Raw genomic sequence first — 21,071 nt, 5'->3', positions numbered from 1 at the left:
TTTTTTTTTTCAAAATTTCAATCAACTTTTAAATTGTTAATGTCTTGTTAAATTTTTTTTCTTCACATTTTTGGATTGCTTATTTTTTTTTTTGAAAACTTTTTTTTTATGAAAATGAAATAAATAAATGCTAAAGTTCATATATTAGTCTATTTATTTTAAACTAACCTAACGAATAAATAGGGTTCGAACCCTGTTTTCGAAAAAGCTTAGGTTTGAATCCAACCATAACAATCTGGGATCGAAATTGAAAATTCGAATCTTGGGGTCCTAAATTTAATCATTAATTGTTACGCTCGGAAAAACTACTTTCGTCTTTTCTCTACTTTCCATACATTGAAACCACTCTTGAGGAGGAAACTCTCCCATTTCTTAAAAAAAAAAGTCTACGAGTAATGATAAAAAAATCAATTCTAGCAACGCAAATAAAAAAAGTGTATTGAAATTCTCAAGTGAACTAAGGCGGGAAACCAGGATTTTTTCAACAAAAACTGTACTTATGCTATAGTTGTTATTTTGTTTAAAAGTTAAACAAAATGCCACATATTTGGTACCGTTGGAAAGATTTTTTGATCAATTTCTTGATGCAATTAAAATATATATTTTATAAGTAACCTACGAGATAGGATAGGCGCTAGAAAGTAGCCAATATTTACTACAAAACCTGTCCGCGCACAGAGATTAGCGCTCGTTTTCGGCTAAATTTTGCTTCAGAATATCCGTTGAGCTTTGAGCCATACAATTACATCGTGACAAAGTCTTTTAAATTAACATAGAGCTCGAAAATTAAATAAAAACCATCTTCTTTTTGTTTTACGATAATAAAACTTTGTTTTTTATAGAACAAAAACAAAAGTGATAACGTTTGTCACGTACTTTTTGTGCACAGTTTTCAGTCGTGTTCACTAAAAAGTAATAAAAATTTATAAATAAATTATGGTTCGGTTGCGCCAAAGATAAATGTAATAAAAATGAGTCTCGGTTGTATTTTACTCGGTTATATTTCCTCAATATTCTCGGCTGTAGTTTTCGGTAAATTTATTATATAAATTATCTTACGCGTCATTCGCAACAGAACTGTTTTTTAAAAATTGCTTATATATACAAAAGAAGTTATTGACGCCAAATACGGTTTGCATAAATTATAAAGTTCTCGGTAGCGAAGCTTACCGCGGTATGCATAAGTTATTAACGAAACAACCGATCGAATTTAACTAAAGCTTTCGGCTTTTTTTTTAGAAAAAAACTGGTTTCCCGCCTTAGTACACTTGAGTTAGTACTTGTTGTTATGGTTGTCACACAAAATCAGGTAAAGTTGCATGACTGATTGCAAGTAAAAAAAGTAAAAAAACGTAATCAAGAAATAAAATAAAGTTTGAAAACTTTTAACATTTAAAGGTTTAATGTAGCTACAGTATGGTAAACAACAAATTCAACGATACCAAGTTTGATTTGGAACCACTCTCCACGGTCGTTTCGTAGCGCTATGCTATTGTACGCATGCGCAAATTTTAAGGAAAAAATCAGCGTTTTCAAAATGGTTACGGCCCTTAGCAACGAACGTAATATTTCTCTGGAAACCAAATAATTGCATATTCTCCAATATGAATAAATTTTTTTGCTGCTGTTTTAATTTAAATTAGTTTAACGATAACCCCGTTGTGTACTAAAACACTTGGAACAAGAGAACAAACATCTAAACGTTCGTTAACATTTGTTGTTGAGAAAGATGGCTGATTAACTACACGCGATTTGTTTACATTTTTCGGACCCTACGTTCTAGGGTTTTAATCATGGAAATGTAACCATACTTCTTGAAAAAATTTAAGGAGAACTTCTGTTTATTTCTTATGGCTGTTCTTAGCATTCAATTTTTTTTATTGGACAAAAAAAGCGCTTTTCTGCATCACCTTATTGACCATTATAACTACATTTTATTTGCCTTTAGGAGAGACAAATAAAAGAAAAAAGGAACTATATATTATTTAGAAATGTAAAATGTTGTTCCTAAAAGTGTTTTTAACTATGACAATTTTTGTTTATTCTCTTTCTTTTTCGTGATTCTGGATTGAACACCCTACTTTTAGGATTAGTTTTCTGATGGTGAAATTTTAGGATTCTTTTTAAACGCTTTGTTGGGCAAGAAATAGATTGATAAATACGCTTTAAATTGTTGAACTCAATATAAATTGATTCTTCGCTTTTTTTGACATACAATCCAAAGCCAGCACTGAATTTTTTCAAAAATGGAATAGCGTGATCTTCCAACATGTGTAACTTCGGAGGCACTAAAGCCTCAGGCCAAGTTTACGATAAAAATACATCAATTCAACAATATTTTTTTCTAAAGAAGAAATAATGGCAACACGAATTATGTTGTACTTATAATCCCAGCTTTATAAGTTAAATCATCATAAATCATCAAAATTATCTTGCTAGGCATTGTTGTAGTTTCAGTATACTCTTTAACCTCGATAACTATAAACATAACAAAAAGTGCTTTGAGAAACTCATTAAAAGCAGAAAGAAAAAGAAAAAAATCAAATAAAACATACTAAGCTTATTTAATATTTCTGTTTTCATTGTATTTTTTGAGTAGAATATGCTATAACATTCAGAAAATTTATGAACGTGTAGTTTATATTTTGTAATGATTTCGATTGCTTTCTTGTGCAGATTTGTCTTAGAGAATCCTTCATCATAAACAAGCTTTGGAATAGAATTACATAACTTTACCTTAGAGTTTTTCTAAAAAAAAAAAAAGCCTCTTTAAAAGATATATTGCATGATTTTATATTACTTGTTATTATTGTTATTAACAATAATGTTTCAGATTTGGAATAAATTTGTTTATAAAAGAAATGGAACCTGAAGCATTTTATGCACAAGATTTCCAATAAAACTTTTTCCATGGTATGCTTGTCGCTCAACTTTCAGTTTTTGCAATATAGCTTCAATCTGTTGTGTGCATGGTCCCTCACTTTTCTTCAGCATAGATTCAAGCTCCAGAGTATTACATTGTTTTGTCTGTAAAAGTGTTATAATTGCTTTTAAATTAAGATTAGTTAAATAGTAGTTTCCACAATGAAACATTAGTCAGGAATAATCCAGATATAACATATAAAGTGCTTCAAGATGGTACAAGCCTATAAAATATCAAAATTTTTTTACTTTATAGATTTGAATGGTATAATATATTGTAAATTTCAAAAATGTATGTTTATATGTTTCTTAGTAAAAAAATGAGTTAAATTGTCAGTCATAAGAAAATGTTTTTGTGATGATACCTCATATGTGTCTTGAATGTTTTAGAGAGATTTTATTTTGTTTTCTTGTTTTCTGAGTTTCTCAACTTTGAGCAAAGATATCTTTTTAACTACTTGAAGATTATACCTAAAATACTCGCACACTGGTTATCAGGTTTCTGTGAAGGGCTTTGACCAAAATAACGTTTTTACAGTTTGCTGTTCTTGAGATACTGATATTGACAGCCTTTATTTTACAATAAAATTAAAAACCATTGTTGAAAATACCACCGTTTTGCATTTATAAATGCTATGACGGTGATTCCAATCAAATCCCTTTATCAACATATTAACTTTTTTGTAAAAGTTTAGACTCAAACTATGACTAGTTAAAAAGAAACTATTGTTTAGTTTTTTATTTATTTACGCTGAAAGTTTTTTCATTGTACATATGTTTAAAAAAATATTACACAGAAAATCAAAGGATTGACAGTTTTAGTTTTTATAGGCCAGTACCACTTTAAAGCAGAACAATAATTCTATAGAAAAACAGAACTAAACATCATGTTGTCAATGCCACATTTTAAAGAAATCCTTACCATTTCCTTTTCCTTCTCTTTAGAAAATAGAGTTGAGGGAAGTAAATTGACTTGATATTTTCCACATTTTCAGGATTATTTAATGTAGCCATTTCCATAGCATCATTCACCAGCTGTATTTGTTCATCAAGATTAAAAATAGAACTTTGAAGGTCTGACATTTAATTTTGCTTTGAAATAAATTCACGATATTTTTCAGAACAGACGCTGCTACTATTTTTTAATACTTCTTCTAACACCATTAAATTATCCAATTTATGGGCTTCTTCTACAAACATGTTGAAATATTTAAGATAAATCAAAATAACAATGTGCAGAGTTGGTAAAGAAACCTAGATATAAATGTGTATGAGTGTATGAGCTATAATCTAATATATATATATATATATATATATATATATATATATATATATATATATATATATATATATATATATATATATGTATGCACATATTATATAAATCTTGATCTAATGCTGTAAGCTACAGAGTGTTAAAAATTGCTTTAATGTAAGAATATAGCATATATCATTTGCAAATTGACATATGCTATACTCTTACATTAAAGCAACTTTGATTTTAATTTTTGCTTAGGTAACTTTAGACCTTTCTAGTGGATCAAGATGTCTGAGAATATGAGTTGGTAGATCTTTTACTTAACCCCAAGGTGCTAGAACTATTTCAAACTTTCCATTCTCTTCTTTGTAAAAGGTTAAAGCAGTATTTTCAATCACATTTTCATCTCCAGACCGGGTTTCAGCAACTATTTAGAGAATACGAATTTATAAACTACGATAGCTCCTTGAGTTTTAGCACTTGTATATAGTTTAGAACCAGCCAAAAGCAGTGGAGTATTAACATCACCTGTTAGCCATCAACGTAAAGTAAAAAAAAAATTGAATGCTCAGTAAAACATGCTTTGTTATGTTGTATATAGACTAAATTTCTGTATTAAAAAAAAAAAAAAACTGGAAATTCTACGATCAGATTTTATTTTATTTGTTTTTTCAGTTCACATTCGCGCGCAATTAAACTTCAAGATTTTTTTAAGACATCTATACTTTGCTTATTATAGGAGGTATCCCAATTTACATTTTTTAACGAAGATTTCAATTTGTAAAATAATTTGAGAAAGTGTCAGGATTGCAACTATTGATAAATCATAAATTTTTTTCATGTCTACATTACTTTCGATTTCTATTTCTGGAGCATGAGCATAATAACAGCGCTGTTTCGCTCTAAGTAAACGACCGTGTCTTATGTTTGATTAAACTTTTATTATTCTGTCTAACCTTAAAGACACTATCACAGGCGCGGATCCACCTGTACGCTAATGAAGCTGAAGCTTCAGGGCCCCGGCAAAAAGAGGGCCCCAAACACTTTCAATTTTATATCAAATATAATTCTAAAAAATTTAAAAAAATTAAAGAAATTGAAAATAAGAAAAAAAAAAAGAGGTGTACAATGTCTTTTTTGGTTCTTTAACAAACGAATTATCGAAAAGAGGAAGAGTATACAAAGAAATAAATAAGAAATATAAATTTCTTTTGAATATAGGAAAAAAAGATCATTCTCATATAGACATGGAAAGCATTAATTATGTCATTTTATTCTACAATAATGACATAGATGCTGGACTAATAAATGAATGTACACAATATAGGGAATATCTTCAAATTACAAATAAAGAAAAACAAACAAAATGTTCCAGTATGCTTAAATTAATATACGAGAGAAATTTGATTGATGTTTTTCCAAATTTATATACCGCATTAAAGATATTTCTAACTTTACCAATAACCAGTTGTGAGGCCGAAAGAGCATTTTCAAAATTAACATTTATTAAAAATAAATATCGCACCACAATGCTGGAAGTCAGACTTAATTATCTTTCAATTTTGTCAATTGAAAATGACTTAACAAAATCAGTATCTTATGATGAAGTAATAAGAGAATTTGCAAATAAAAAATGCCGCAAACAAAAAATTTAAATTTTATTATGTTTATTGTTATTTTTATGAATTAAACTGAATTTATAGTTTTTCCAAAGTTTATTTGTGTTTCATTACGTTTTACTTATATTTTGGTAATAAGCTTTTGGGGCCCAAAAAATCACTCAGCCTCAGGCCCCACAAGTGGTTAATCCGCGTCTGCACTGTCACAATTCGTTTCCTTTAGTCAAATCTAAGCATGAAAGCTTTATTTTTGCAACTGCATTTATGGGCAATTCAAGACCTGGGTTATATGTAGCCACTTTTTTTTTTTATCAATAGTGATAAAATTTTGTCTCTATAATTAGTTGAATTTCATTGATAAACATTTAGCGTTAACTGTTTGTAGGGTTGTAATTAGAACATTCATTTTCTTAGTTAACTTTGAAATCTCCGAGATCCTTCAGGGATTTAAACTTAATTGTTAAACTTATTTATACATAAGAATAAAATTTGTAAACATTTTTTAATTTGTAGAAAATGTGAACAAATATTTTTTAAAAGAATATTTAGGATAGATCAATGAGTGTTAAAATAATTATTTCTTTTTAGTTAAATAATCACAAATACAATTGGCTTTAGGAAAATTCTTGTTACTTGTAATTAGAATTAAATATTTCTAATTAATTACAATTGTTGGAGCTAATTAATTCTAACTAATTCCAATTATATAGAATTAGTTACAATTAATTAGAGTTAATTATAATTAACTAGAATAAGTATTATTAACTTGAATTAGAATATAGCCTACATATGCAAATATTTTTAGGAGCATTTTATTAGTTCACTAAAATTGTTTCTGTTGAAATATAAAAAAATGTTTTTAAAACCCGGCGAACTTTAATATTTGTTTTCTGTAAAACATCTTTGTCGCGTCTTCCCAAAAGCAAATTCTCTAGCACGTCATCTGAAAATCAATTTTGTCTTGGGTGGGATAATCATCTAGTGGAACTAAGAATCAAAAATCGTTTAAAGTGTTTTAGGATGAAGTGAAAACAGAGCGCAGCTTTCACTATATTTAATATTTGAAACATCACTGCATTCTAGCAACAGTATCTGCTGTATTGCATCCATCTCCAGTGATTTTTCTGAGTATTAATAGTAATAAGTCTTAATATTAGGCCAGGTGAATAAAAATGAGCAATTGCTTTTACTCAGTAATTGGTCAGCTTTACGTGAATAAAAACTTCAACAACTTTTCTTAAGTTTTTATTCGCGTAAAATTGAGCAATTAATGAGTAAATTGCTTACGTTTACGTGAATAAAAATATGAGAAAAACTGCTGAAGTTTTTGTTCACGTAAAGCTGACCAATTACTGAGTAAAAGCAATTGCTCATTTTAATTCACCCGGCCAATTTTAATTACCTCTAAAAGCCATTAGGCGGGAATGAAGGGGGGGGGGGGGGGGAGAGAGGGAGAGGGGATTGAACTTAACATATTTATAACTTTTAGACACGAAGAGATTTTTTGATGAAATTTGAAATCTATCGATGAATTTTCAAAAGAATTTTAAAGGATATTTTGTTCTCAAACTCTGATCGATGTGCTCTTTTGCAAAACACAATCCTTTGGCAACTTTATAATATAAAAAAATTTGAATTTTTCCCAACATCTGAAAGTTACCTCGAGCGCCTAAATATCCTGAATAAGCACCTGATATGCTTGGTATATCATCAGTCGTAGAGATTTTTCCATCATCTGACAGTTAACAATAAATTTAGAATTCTATAAATTAAAATAAAGTTACATAATCTATACTTAACTGAGATTACTGTTTTTATTTTAGATTTGCTACATTTGAAGAAGAGAAAGCAGCGCTAAAAAAGTGCAGAACATTTCAACAGCGGAAAAACCTCACAATTTATCTGCATCTTCAGCAGCAAGGGAGAGAAATCATTATGAATACAAGTCAAGTATTTGATAGCTTCAATGCAAACAATGTCGGAAATGGAAAAAGAAGAATTTATGAAACTTCTCTTCCTTGCCGAAGAACTAAGTGCGTAGATAATAAAGTATGATGCTGTGAGACATGAGATCTCGTGGACTACATTTGTAGCACGCCAACCAGATAGTTAGGGCACTTGCAGGATACATGGATATTTGGGATTGTGTGTGCATAATTGAATCATTCCTGCAAATACTGATCATTGCTTGCCGGGATTTTGTTGGATCGCGCACTGTAGACAACATAGCAGCAATGTATGGTATTTTAGTGAGTTCGAAGTGAATAGCATTATGGTTGATAATCACCAACAGGAGGATATCTGAGAACCTTACTTATATATGAAATTCTGAAGCAAATATAGACCACTAAAAGTAAAATACCTAAGAAAATCGGAAAAAATTTTTTATCATCCACATTGCCATGACATGACACGTAAACAAATTAAAAACTTAGTCTTCTTTTTAACAATTTAAGATCGATATTTACAAATCTCTCTGTTTAAACTAAAAAAAACAACAAAATTGCTTTGATTTCTTTCAGTGTATTACAGGTTTAATAGAATCTATACTGAAAACTTTTTTTTGGTTTCCTGAAATCAAAATACTTTTTTGGAATCAACCAATCAACAGCTTCATCTTTTTTCTGACAACTTTATATTCAAAATTGCTCATTCAAACCATCTGCTACTAGAGGTTCGATCCCTTTCATTAGTATCAAGCAATTTACTCTTGTATTTATTTACAAGAGAATTAAATTTTTCTTCTTCATTGTCACGAGGCTTTTTATGCGATCCAAGAGGTTTTTCAGCGCTATCTTTAAGTAACGGCATCTTTCTTTTCTTATTCAATTTTTTATCAATGTCGGTTAATATTTTATTGTTAGGTGTTTTCGTCATATTATTGGTATTTATATTAGGTACCTTAGAAACACTATCAGCTATTTTTCTAGTTTTTCCCTTTGTCGCTGACGATTTTTCATTATTATCTATTGTTTTTACTTCCTTATTTTCTTCCACTGAAGTCTGAGCCATTTTAGCCAATTTCTTCGCATCTCTTTTACGATGATATCTTTCGATGCGTTTTTTCCGTTTATCACGTTGCTTCTGACGGTCAGACTTTTTCTTTGGGGCGCCATCATCTTGTGCTCGAGCTTGCATTTCCTCTATTTTCTTCTGCTTAAACTCTTGAATCTTTAAAGCTTTTGCATTTTCAACAGCAAACTCAACGATGGGACGACGATGTTCGCCAAATAAGTCTGGATTATTATTTGTAGCTCGAAGAAGTGCAAGAGCATGCTCATGAACACCAACTTCTAAAAATCCGTATCCGAGTGATCGAGGCATACCTTTACTATCTTTTCGATCTTTGCTGGTCATAATTTTAATATTGCTTATCTTGATGTCATCATTTTTTACAGCTTTAAGAAATATATCTCGAAGTTCAGTTGACTTTATGTGGAGAGGTAAGTTTCGGACACTCAGCCTGAAAATATAAAGAACTTTTGCTTTTGACAATAATAAAATAATAAGTCCAGATAACTGAATTTAAAGATATATAAACTGTCAATAAATATAGTAAATATTTCTAACCTTGTTCGTGATACAAAAAAATTAGGGTTTTTTAATTTCGTCTTCTTCTCCATCAAAGCTTTCTCTCTTTTCTTTAAATCAGCATCTGAAAGACCTTCAGCTGCTGGTGAGTTTCTTGTTATCATACCTTCGTAAGCTAAGTACAAGTTCCTCTTGTCTACTTCTTTCTTTGCATCCATTTTCTCTCGTATTATTTCATCAACCTTACCTTTCGTAACAGCTAATGAAACAACAAGCACACGACCATCAATAGAGATACTTTGGTCACCACTTGTCTGTCTCACACATGTTTCTGCTGATTCAACCTCTTTAAATTTCACAAAAGCTGATCCTTTAGATCTACCAGTTTGTTGATCAACAACAAGTTTGCAATAATCTATTTCACCGTACTTTTCAAATTCTTCCTCGATTTCATCTTCATTTGTGTTGTAGGATAAATTGCGTATGAATACAGTCTTGCCTAAAAGTTTGAAGGAATATATTTCAGTGATTTGCTATAATATATATCTTTAAAATCAAAACAACAAAAATAGAAATAAAGTAACCTTCTTTAGCATCTCTCAGTTGTTTTTTTGGCTGCTTTTCTTTTTCATCATTGTTCTCTACCAGAATAAATATGATCATTATTATTACAGGTTTATTCTTTATGTAAATGAAATAACAGTAACAAAAATATTTAAGTAAAGCATACATTACATAAAAAATTACCTTCATCATTGTCATCTTCTTCTTCATCATCCTCTTCATCATTGTCATCTTCATCATTATCATCAGCATTTTCTTCTTCATCATTATCATTTTCTTCTTCATCATCATCTTCATCTGAAGCATCATGAAAACTTTCAACTAAAGTGAAAACCAAAATGTTTTTTTGTTTTTTTAAAAAAAAAAATTCTTTTGAAATAAGTGACCCTATTACAAACATACTTAAAGTGCCAGTTAACTATAAGTTTATCTAAAAGGTGTAGAAACAAATAGGTTCAATCAATAACACACCATCCTCCTGCTTCTCCTTCTTTTCAGGAGCATCATCAATTTTTTCTTCCACTGAATATTTTTTAATTTTCACATCTTCTTTATCTTTCTTTTTAACTTTTGGTTTGAGAGAAATATTTTCTTTAGTGGCTGGTGTCAGTTCTAAAAGATTCTGAAGAATACAGGACTCTAATTAAACTACTTTCATAATTTCTTTAAAAAAACAAAGCAAAACAAGGTTAAGAGAAGATAAAACTTCAACAGTTTTTTTTCAAAATATTAGAATGCTTTGTGATTATTTTTGGTGCACATTGTTTTTTTGCTTTATAACTGAGATCAATCACATACACAAACTACTATAATATATTCTGCAATTAAAATCATAACAGCAGTGATACCTGCTGAAAAGATCACAGATACCATGATTTTAATTGCAGAATGAAAGTAATTTCTAGTTGCTATCACTACTGTAAGTTATTAGAATTACTTACTAAGGTAACAAAAGCAATCATTAATAAATCAGAAACTTTAAGGAAGAAAATTACTTTCTGTTAAGAAAATGTGTGCATAAGTAATTTCTTATAAAATAATGTTAAGAAATTACTTATGCACACATTTTCTTAACAGAAAGTAATTTTTTTATAAAATAAATAAATTTTATATAAATCACAAAAAACTTGCTGCTACTAAAATGTTATTTTCAAAAGCTATCAATTCTGAATAACATTTACAACTTAAATACTGTTATTTGGAACCTTTAAATTAGTATAACAAGATATAGTGATATCATGTTTTAATAAATGCTTTAAAAACTACCAATAAGTAAGCAACAAATTCAAATGATATCACAAAAGATACACAAAATAAACCTAATCAAAAATATGGACAAATTTTATTTTAATTAAAATCATTTATTTACCACATGTTCAATACATAGGCTAAAAAATACTTCCAAAACTAACATCATTTACCTTTCTCCTCTTTCTTTGATTGATATTCTTCTTTTTCCACTGCCCAATCAACAACTACTGGTCTTCCTTTTATCTCTTTTAGATTCATCTTTTCCAGTGCTGTTTTTGCATGAATTTCATTGTCAAACTGCACAAAAGCACATCCTATTTTTAGAGATTTGTTGTTAACAGTTTTGGTAGGGATTTTGATGTCAATTATTTTACCAAATGGTGAGAAACAATCCCGTATATCTTGTTCTTCACACTTGAAACTCAAATTTCTGACAATTAGACGAGATTTCTGTTGAACCTTTTTAGAAGGGAATTTTCCCTCTTTTGTAAGCAGTACAGCAGCTAATGTATTTGACTTTTTCACTTTTTGACCTGTTATCTTTTGAACTGCACGTATAGTAGATTTAAAATCTTTAAAACGAATAAATGCTGTTACTTCAGCTCGGTCTGAAACTGGATAAACTATATTTTCAATCTCCCCAAATTGTTCACATAGTAGACGAATCTTCTTTCTTTTTACCTTTGCTGTTAATCCTGAAATAACCAATGTTCGTTGAAGATCAGATTTTGGTTGCTCTTTTATATTTTTGGGAGTTGGAATGCTTGCCATACTATCTGTTTGATCATTTAAATGTTTATGACTTAATTTTTTTTTGTTTTTATCATTGTTATTTTGTTCAACATTTTCAGTTTTTGATTTTTTGCTTTGCTCCACATCATCTGCATCTTGCAAATCTTTGTTACTTTCTAAAATCAAGTTACATAATGTTAAAATATTATTTTGGAAAAACCAAAATATTTTTTGTGTAAACTTCACTTTAACAAGTTTAACTTACTGCTACAATAAAAAATATGCTATTAATTTATTTATATTGCGATATATTTTTATTTATTTTTCCAACTGCCATCACATGGCAAGGAAATGCCCTCATAATAAGAATTTTAAACACAAACAAAACTCAAAATATTTTAAAAAAAATCATGTTTTAGAAAACAACCAACAATTTTTATTTTTTAGTCTATCAACTTATACCCTGCTGCATTAAAATGTGTTAAGTACATAAAGATTCTGGTGGTTAATAACTGTATATTTATTTTACTGTAAGAAAGAAAAAAAAAAAAATATTGAAATATAATACAGTAAAAAGTATTTAAAAAAAAAACTTTTCATTATTACCATCTTCTAGTATTTTGCGCTTTTCATGCTTTGGTTTTTTATTAGCATAAGAGCACTTTAGATCCCGGTTTCCAATACTCAGTTTTGACTTAAAGACTTTATCGGCATCAGTTTGTAAAACAAACTGAACATAACCAAATCCTCGACATCGACTTGCATTGTCTGAAAGCAAAGCGGATCAATAATTGGCAAACGGACATTACAAAACTATAGATGCAAATGGTAAACAAATAAAAGATATAAGTATTACTATGGGAAAACGAGTTTTACCTTTATCTTTAACTACAAATGCTTTTTTAATTGGCCCAAACTTTGAAAATTCTTCCTCTAATTTTTGAGCAGATGTTTCAAATGGTAAATTTCGGACAAATATTGTTGTCCTGGGAGAATTGTTCTCCTCGTGGACAGTCATTTTACATTGCATAGTACGCCACAACGGTTCGTATTTTTTTTTTCGAAAGTCGACAGACCAAAGAAGATATTTCTTAAAATGTATGTATTTTTAAATCTGTAAAATGCTAAATTAGTTAAGTATAAATTTTTTATCATATCTAAAAAAAATAACAAAAATTTTTTAAACAATTTTTTGAGAAGTCTAACAATACATTATAATCTTATTAGCAATTTATAATTTAAAAAAATCAAAAACAAATTTCTAAAACAATTTTGTTTTTCGTTTAGAAAATTGTTAGGTAAATTGCGGAACAACATGGAGCAACATTCTTTTCTAGGCTACTGCTGATCGTACAAAACGAGTAAGAAAACAACAAAAAAATATCCTAATCTATCGGTCTTAAAAATGCTCTTTAGATACTTGCTATTTGATTTCTAGTTTCTGAGGAATCTCTATTACTTTAAAAAATTGTTATTTTTTGTTTATTTTTAAATATAACTTTGCTTTTAGCATTTTAAGTGTGTTATTAATCTCACTAGGATGAAGCATAATAACGTTTTGCCTAATGGACATTTCCATAAACACTGGCAAAATTATGTTAAAACTTGGTTCAATCAACCTGGGCGAAAGAAGAGAAGAAGGACAGCTCGTCAAAAAAGAGCATTAGCTATTGCACCAAGACCTGTGGCTGGTGATTTGCGTCCAGTTGTAAGATGCCCAACATTTAAATACCATACCAAGGTTCGAAGTGGACGAGGATTCACTTTAGAAGAACTAAAAACTGCAGGAATTGCAGCTAATATTGCTAGGACAATTGGTATTGCTGTTGATCACAGACGCAAAAACAAATCAACTGAGTCTCTTCAGGCGAATGTGCAACGTCTTAAAGAATACAAAAGCAAGTTAATTATTTTCCCAAGGAAGCAGAGCAAACCAAAGGCAGGTGACAGCGAGGTAAGTTTTTAGAAGAATAAAAGTCTTAATTATTTTCTTGATAAATGTTGTATTCTTAAACTCTTAAGGAATGACCTTCAAATAAGTTATCAGACAGCCAAAGAAACAACGTTCGTTTATATTTTGATGAAATAAAATTAAAAAAATTAGGTTTAGTCTATTAAAATAACAATTACCTAACTTTTTTATTAGTTTTGGTTAACTTGTAAAGCTTATTAACTATTAACTTAGTCATAACTATTGTGATGTTTTACTCTTTTTAGCCTGTTACCTTTATAATGTAACTATAAAGCTTAGATAAAAGTAAATATTAAGCTTAGTATCACATTAATTTAATTTGTCTTAATTCAGGAGTTAAAGTTAAGTTAGTTGAAGCCATTTTAATTTAAATTAGTGTTACAGTTAGGCTAATGACTAATCTTAGCCTAAGCCATGTACTAAGTTGAACTCAGTTAAGTCTGCATTTAACAAATATAAAAAAATACGTACTCTTTGAAAGTGTAAATTGCATAAAAATATTTTTAAAAACAGATATAAGCTTGTTTAAATCTGTACAAATTGCACAATTGAAGCAAAATTAAGAATTAACTAATAACTGTCTATATTGAAATATATTAATGAATTCTATTAATCATTAGTTTTAAGTAGAAGTTGTAAATTTCTCTGTTTATGAATTTTATTTATATTCCAATTTTCAATATGTGCAAGTTTTTTTTTTTTTTGTTTTTTTTGTTTGTAAGAAAATAATTTTACCATCATTTAAAAAAAAGAAATATTCTAATGAAAATAGCAAAGCTTAAGAAATTAATTATGAAATAAGCAAATATGCAGCTATGATGAACTTATGTCTCGTTCGTATGAAAAACTATGATTACATTAACAACTTCTGAGTTAGCATGTTTGTTTTTATTTTTAAAAGTTTTTTTGTTGTTGTTCTGGTTTGCTATTAAACTGAATATTAAAGGAAAATCTGTGAACTTCATCCTTATCTTGTGTTAGTATACAAAAGTCTAGAAAAGATTTGGACAAGAAGTGTGTAAATTACACCCATAAGTATACTCATTTCAGGGGGGTTAACATCTACAAAGCAATTCAAATAATTTGAAATTTTCTTGTTAAATATTTACTACTGATCTTATTTTGAAAATCTCTCCATCTTCTATTGTCAAAATGCAACTATGATGAACTTATGTCTCGTTCGTATGAGCACTTTTGATTATATAAACAACTTCTGAGTAAGCATTATTGAAGATAAGAGATAATAACTTATGTCTCATTTGTCCAACTAAAATATCATAAATTTGAATTTGGTTTGAAGTAATAGAACAATGCAATTCTTTGTAACCTCTTGCCCACTCCCTGATTGTAACTTATACTATGCTGGGCTGAACAACTTGAGGCATAACAAGTGTTAATCTTTAAATATCTATTGCATATATTTATATGCTGTTAAAAGGTTTATACAAATGTGTTATTAAAAAAGAGTTGAAAAGCTGGTCTGTCTTCAATAAATGTTGAGATTATATTATTCTCAGTTAGCTTTTTAAGTTGCAGTGTTTTACTGCATCTTATAAAGCTCATGATGGATTCAGATCAAATAGTAAATTATTGTGCCACATAGTGCATCTAGCTGTTCCAAGCCAGCTATTTGTCTCCAATTGCACTAACATTTTTTTTAATTATAGTGTTAAAATTCTGTTTAATATATTGGAGGTCTTTACTTTTTTTTGATAAACTTGTTTTTGTCTTTTAGGCCTCTGAGTTAACAGTTGCAGCACAATTGAAGGGTCCAGTTCTACCTGTGACACAAATAAAGACAGACACCAAGGCTCGTCTCATTACAGATGAAGAACGTAAAATCAGTGTTTTCAGATCAATGCGTGTTGCTCGTGCCAATGCTCGCCTCATTGGCATACGTGCTAAGCGTGTTAAAGAAGCTGAAGCTGATGCTGCTATGAAGGCCGCTAAAAAATAAATAAATCATCCTTATTTTCTTGTTTTGCCTCTTGTTGTTTTTTTTTGAGGTTAGAAACTTAAGTGAAGTAGCCACTTAAAGTGCACCTGATGTACTCACTAAAAGTTGGGTGCTGATGCCTTTCTTACCAGTTAGGATTGAAATAACTTATATTTATTAAATCTACGATATAGCTTGAATTTACTATAACAGTTACAACGATTATTCCTTAAAGGAATATCAATTTCTAAAAAAAAATCAGTTTCTAAAAAAAATGGCGAAGTTAAAGATGTCTAAGTATACGTTTAAGTTTTTGTTTTTTTTAATTTCTATATTGAACGTTGATAACTCATTTTATGAATCACTTAAATCGAAATATGTGTTCATCGCACACCTAAATCAAAATTGGTCTCAACTTTAACTTAGAGGACCAACAAAAATGACCCACAGGACATTAATTTACATGGTCTCTTGTCACCAGATGGAAAAACTAACCCACTATCCGTCACATGATCAAACTACCAGAAATGGTCAATGAGTTATTTTCTAAGAATATGGTATGTGCTAGAAAATAATACAAAAATATTTTTGATAATCATTTTATGATTTGTTGCATATATACAACTGCCGAACATTGGCGTAGAAAAAAATACTTTAAAAAAATTATATTGGTAAATTATGGTACTTGTAGTTACTAATATCTACTAAAGAGTTGAATATGTTTAATAGACCTTAGTAGTTTTAAAATAACTTCTTACCAGTTATATTTTCTGAGTTAATCGTACGTGGAACTCTTTTAAGCAGTTTCTGTCCTTGTTCAAATAAAGCTGTAATTTACATTTTGAACAAGTAAAAGAGCAGATCATGTTAAATATTACACACCGTCCCCATTTGTTCTTGGTTTCGGGCTAGTGACGGAATCCATCATAGCTTATATCACTAATTGGCTTTGGGTTTGATGGCTTTCTTCGGAGCGTCTTTAAAGGTGAAAAACCTCTTTTGGGACGACCAAAATTTTTTTCTGGATCTTTGTCTTTGAACTTCAACGCTGTTGCTACCTATAAAATAAATCTATTTAAAGTAGGCATTTCAGTCACGTGACTTTTTCACAAGCTCATCATATACATTAAGGGAATTTTTCGGCAATTTTTTCGGGAAATATCTATAAGCTACCTAATTCCAAACCAAATTGCCCGTTGTATACCATTAATTAAAAAAAAAAATGTTGTTCTGCGAAGGTTATTCTTTAAAGTTCCTTAAAAAAGAAGCCAGAAAATTTTCAAGTCGGTTTTTCATAGTTACGTTAATTTACACATTTTGATTAGTAAATATGCTATTTTACATTTCTTATTTGGGATTCTATCACCTCAAAAAAGAGAATATTAAGCTTATTAAGTTATAGTATTTGATATTTGTTTTTATAACCATTTGCTTTTTATACCTTGACTTAGCAATTTAAAAAATACACTTTCCGTCATTTTTTCGATTCTTTCAATGGCGCTACTATGGTACCTCGTTCAACCTTCATAACTTGTTATTTACATGCTTATATAGAAAACGCCTATTAATGTAACTTTGATACATAATTATTTTTTTTTTATATCTAGCTGTTTGTAATGCAGAATAGAGATCTGAATTTCTGGTATCAAAGTTTAGAAGACAAAAGCTTAGGTAATGTGCGCACAGTTTTTGGACAGCAATTTTTTCCCAATTTCCAATTTGCTAAAAATGACTTTGTTTTGCTCTTCGAAAACAAAATAGTTATTCAAAAAGAGGAGAGCGCAAGGGAGGTGATTTTTGATTCTCAGTGATAAGCAGCAAAATACCCTATTGCTTATCTCTGTTTTAAAGGCCTTTAAATAACATGTCAAACTCCTTGTCCTCCAGTTGTTGCAAACTACAATTCCAATTGCGTCTGGATATCCTACAGCTTTCAGAGCATCCTGGGACTTGTAGTCTTGTAACAACTAAAGGGCTAGAGTTTGATACTTGTGCTTTAGACTGACAGAACATAAAATATATTAATGAATAACATCTATAAATCCTTATGAAAATTATGAAACTTTGAAAGATTTTTTTAAAACTGGAGTCGGAGTCGGTACAATATTTCCGACTCCGTTTCCGACTCCAGCCAAAATGAGCTCCGACTCCGACTCCGACTCCACAGCCCTGATATAAAGTTGAAAAAACCAGAAAAAGAAATTGATGCAATAAAAGCGATTTGTAAAAACAATCTCGAACTTTAAATATGGAGTTCAATAACCTTAATCAAAATGGTAGAAAATAGTAAAGCAAAAGTTGAAAAGCTATGTCAAGAAAAAAGAAATCTCAAAGAGAAATTAAGCCGCGTGAAAAATAATTTAAACAAAACAAAGGAAACAATATCCTCTTCTTCAATTGAAAATCTCACCTTTAAAAAGCCAGAATTTAAAGAACTTAGTGCAAAAGTTGAAGCATGAGACAAAGAAAACATTTACTTAAAGGTTCTTTTGGAATTGTTGGAAGATGAGGAAATTGTAACCTTTGAAAGAGGACGTTATTCAAATGGTATTCGAGAAGTTATCATTAAAGGTCAGTATGAACAAGGTCAATGACGTTATTAAAATTGTTTTAAAGAAACTTGCAAAAAAAGGAATTACAAAACTCCCCTCAGTAGGAACAAGATTTAAATTTATGAATCTTTAATACCTGCTCAGCTTCAAGTATCAGAGGAAATGTTAGATAATATTGAAAAAGATACAGGAAACTGTTTACAAAACTTTTAGTTGATTAACAAAAGCAGTAGAGTGTTATCATTAGGATTATCAGAAACGGCCTCCAGGAATGCTGTATCAATTTTGAGTTCTTTAACAGAAATATTGGATGATATTTGTAATATTCTTGACTCAAAGGCAAGGAAAAAGCTTTGAAAAGTTAATTTTTTCGTTTAAGACAACTGTCAGATTAAGGTTCTGTCAATCCACTATTTAATAGTTAGTTCAAAGAAATGAGGGAGCTATTGTTACCAAAAGTTATAGAAGATTGGGATAGTTTAACAATTGAACTGAAAAATGAATTTAAGGATATGTCAAACTTTTTTTTGGAAGCTACATCTTTAAACAAACTTTGCAACTGAGACAGATAAAGTACTGAATTCATTTGCTCTGAGTGATGCTCACAAAAATACTTTTGCATTTGAAACTTTTGAATCTGGGGCTGCAAGACTGATACGCACTGCATGTAAAGCATTCCACAAAAGAGAAAGTGATGAAACTGGTGTGGCAGGATATTTCAATTCTTTTCTCATTGGAAAAGGTGAAGTTAAGTATATGTTTGCTCCTTTTTAGGCAATATATTTAATTTTTAAAAATTTTATAAATTTTATAGGCAATAGATTTAACATTTTGTTTTATAATAAGCTGCACTGTATTATCATTCTAAAGAAGTTTTGTGTCAATGGCCAAATCCTAATAATATTCTGAAAGCTAAATGGGGATTCTCTGGTTAGCATATATATTAAGAAGGGGAAATCCGTAAGCACCAACATTTGTTTTAACAAAAGTACAAAGAAAATTGTAAAGAAAAACTAGTAGGCTAAGCTATCATGCTATCATGCTTAGCTCTCATGCAAAGCTATCACGCTCTAAGATAATATACTGATTGTTATTTCAGATTCTACTATATAAATGTAAACAAAGATAAATTATATTTTTTTAAATGATAATTGTATTGATTATTGGCATTTTGCTTTCAAAAACATATGAACACTATGAAATACTGTAAAGATTGAAAAAGCTCTTATTTTGCAACTAAAGTTGTTTTTTATGGTTTCCACAGAGATTTTATTGCTTTTGACCCAATTGCCCTGAATGGGAAAATTGAGTCCTAGGATCTTTACATACTTTCTTGATTTTCATAAGTTTATATAAGTTCACTCAGATAGTTTGAAAAAACTCTTGTTTTTACGGCTTTCACAGAAATTGTATTTTGTTTGACCCAATTGCCCCTAATAGGGAAACGAGCCTTAAGATTCTTACATATTTTTAGAATTTTCATACATTTTTATGATTTTGTTCACTCCTATAGTATGAAAAAGCTATTATTTTTAAACAAAAGTTAATTTTCATACTTTTTACAGAGAAGTTGTTACTTTTGACAAATTGTCCCAAATGGGGAAAACAAACCCTTGGATTCTTAGATATTTTAACGATTTTCTTAAATTTATGAATTTGTTCACTCTTATAGTTTGAAAAGGCTGCTGCTTTTTTATTAAAGTTAACATTTATGCTTTTTACAGAGATTTAGTTGCTCTTGGCCCAATTCCCCCAAATGGGGAAAACGAGCCCTGGGGTTCCAATATCATTTCTAGATTTTCATGAGTTTATATGAATTAGTTCACTCTAACAATTTATAAAGCTCTTTTTCCTTAAAAAAATTTAATTTTTATTACTTTTTCGTGATTTTATAGCTCTTGACCCATATGCCCTAAAAGGGAAAACAACCCCTGCTCCAACTATATCACAAAAACAATTTGTATAATCTAATGCATTGATTCATTTGTTTAAAAAAAAATCGAATGAATATACTTTATTATTTGTGCTCAATGAATATACTTTATTAATTTTGCTCAACTGTCTTCTCGTCGATGTCAACTGAAAAGTAAATAAAACTTTTAATTTCGGTGCCATAAATCCGTAAGAAAAATACCACAAATTTTGACCCAAAAACAACATATTATTGGTCAGCACATAAATTGTCATAACTCGGGAACCAATTATCAAAATTTAAAAAATGAACTCATTTTGAAATCGTCAAGATCTTTCACATATTTTGGTAATAATTATAGCTAAAAATAATAAAGAAAATAAAATCAAGTGAAGTGCCCACTTAAAGACTGCTGTTTTTCTTTTAGACACTTGAAATTGAGTACAGTGCCTTCGGCATAACAACCGAGCGTTTATCTTTGATATGACAATGCAGTGAAAAATCAATTTTAAGTACCACCGTTTCTTGGTGTCATTCTCGTAGGGTATAATGATATCAGCATGTCTGCCAGATCTACGCCTCCCTTTGACGCATTGTATGCAAGAACAATATCAGGAGTTGTTATATCAACATGTACTCTCTTTTTGCTGTCAAACCTTTTGACTTTCGCTGACACTGCAACACCAGCATGTGTTGATCCGACTGTAACGGCTTTGCTATCAAACCATTTTACTTCCCAGAAGTCTGATTCACTTCCTTAAGATTTTCTTTGATATGTCCATCATAATGAAAAATCAATTTTAAGTACCATCGAAAAAGATT

At 29.7% G+C, this 21,071-nt stretch overlaps 2 protein-coding genes and 2 pseudogenes across 3 annotated transcripts; 2 read left to right on the top strand and 2 right to left on the bottom strand.

Annotated features, from left to right (window-relative positions):
- Window positions 1-1,637: 1,637 nt before the first annotated feature.
- On the bottom strand, window positions 1,638-5,142 carry LOC149882512 (uncharacterized; annotated as a pseudogene). Its single transcript, XR_016456455.1, has 5 exons — window positions 4,451-5,142; window positions 3,845-4,176; window positions 2,869-3,027; window positions 2,556-2,748; window positions 1,638-2,344 (listed from the first exon to the last, which is right to left on the bottom strand). The product of XR_016456455.1 is annotated as an uncharacterized LOC149882512 (transcript).
- Window positions 5,143-8,166: 3,024 nt separating this feature from the next.
- LOC145192984 (RNA-binding protein 28-like) lies at window positions 8,167-12,941 on the bottom strand. The gene is made up of 8 exons (XM_080070352.2): window positions 12,754-12,941; window positions 12,484-12,645; window positions 11,316-12,053; window positions 10,366-10,506; window positions 10,078-10,215; window positions 9,915-9,971; window positions 9,370-9,829; window positions 8,167-9,262 (listed from the first exon to the last, which is right to left on the bottom strand). Exons 1-8 carry the CDS (start codon window positions 12,905-12,907, stop codon window positions 8,449-8,451), a joined length of 2,664 nt encoding a protein of 887 aa, XP_079926478.2. The 5' UTR covers window positions 12,908-12,941; the 3' UTR covers window positions 8,167-8,448.
- Window positions 12,942-13,158: 217 nt separating this feature from the next.
- On the top strand, window positions 13,159-15,820 carry LOC145193005 (large ribosomal subunit protein eL13-like). Its single transcript, XM_080070384.2, has 3 exons — window positions 13,159-13,238; window positions 13,417-13,831; window positions 15,585-15,820. The coding sequence occupies exons 2-3, from the start codon at window positions 13,418-13,420 to the stop codon at window positions 15,804-15,806; spliced, it is 636 nt and encodes a 211-aa protein (XP_079926510.2). The 5' UTR covers window positions 13,159-13,238; window position 13,417; the 3' UTR covers window positions 15,807-15,820.
- Window positions 15,821-18,033: 2,213 nt separating this feature from the next.
- LOC149882511 (uncharacterized) lies at window positions 18,034-18,992 on the top strand (annotated as a pseudogene).
- Window positions 18,993-21,071: the final 2,079 nt, after the last annotated feature.

This window comes from Hydra viridissima, unplaced genomic scaffold (genome assembly GCF_058129835.1).
Source record: "Hydra viridissima isolate aposymbiotic clone 2 unplaced genomic scaffold, HvirCarnegie_v1 scaffold_10, whole genome shotgun sequence".
Classification (NCBI taxonomy): Eukaryota; Metazoa; Cnidaria; class Hydrozoa; order Anthoathecata; family Hydridae; genus Hydra; species Hydra viridissima.
This window is presented reverse-complemented; position numbering and strand designations above follow the sequence as displayed.

Excerpts from the sequence above, each read along its gene's own strand:
- LOC145192984 (XM_080070352.2), bottom strand. The coding sequence starts at position 12,907 with ATGCAATGTAAAATGACTGTCCACGAGGAGAACAATTCTCCCAGGACA. Across the intron at positions 9,830-9,914 it reads ACTGAGAGATGCTAAAGAAG|GCAAGACTGTATTCATACGC; the intron begins GTTACTTTATTT and ends TCAAACTTTTAG. Across the intron at positions 9,263-9,369 it reads TTTTTTGTATCACGAACAAG|GCTGAGTGTCCGAAACTTAC; the intron begins GTTAGAAATATT and ends TTATATTTTCAG.
- LOC145193005 (XM_080070384.2), top strand. The coding sequence starts at position 13,418 with ATGAAGCATAATAACGTTTTGCCTAATGGACATTTCCATAAACACTGG. Across the intron at positions 13,832-15,584 it reads CAAAGGCAGGTGACAGCGAG|GCCTCTGAGTTAACAGTTGC; the intron begins GTAAGTTTTTAG and ends TTTGTCTTTTAG.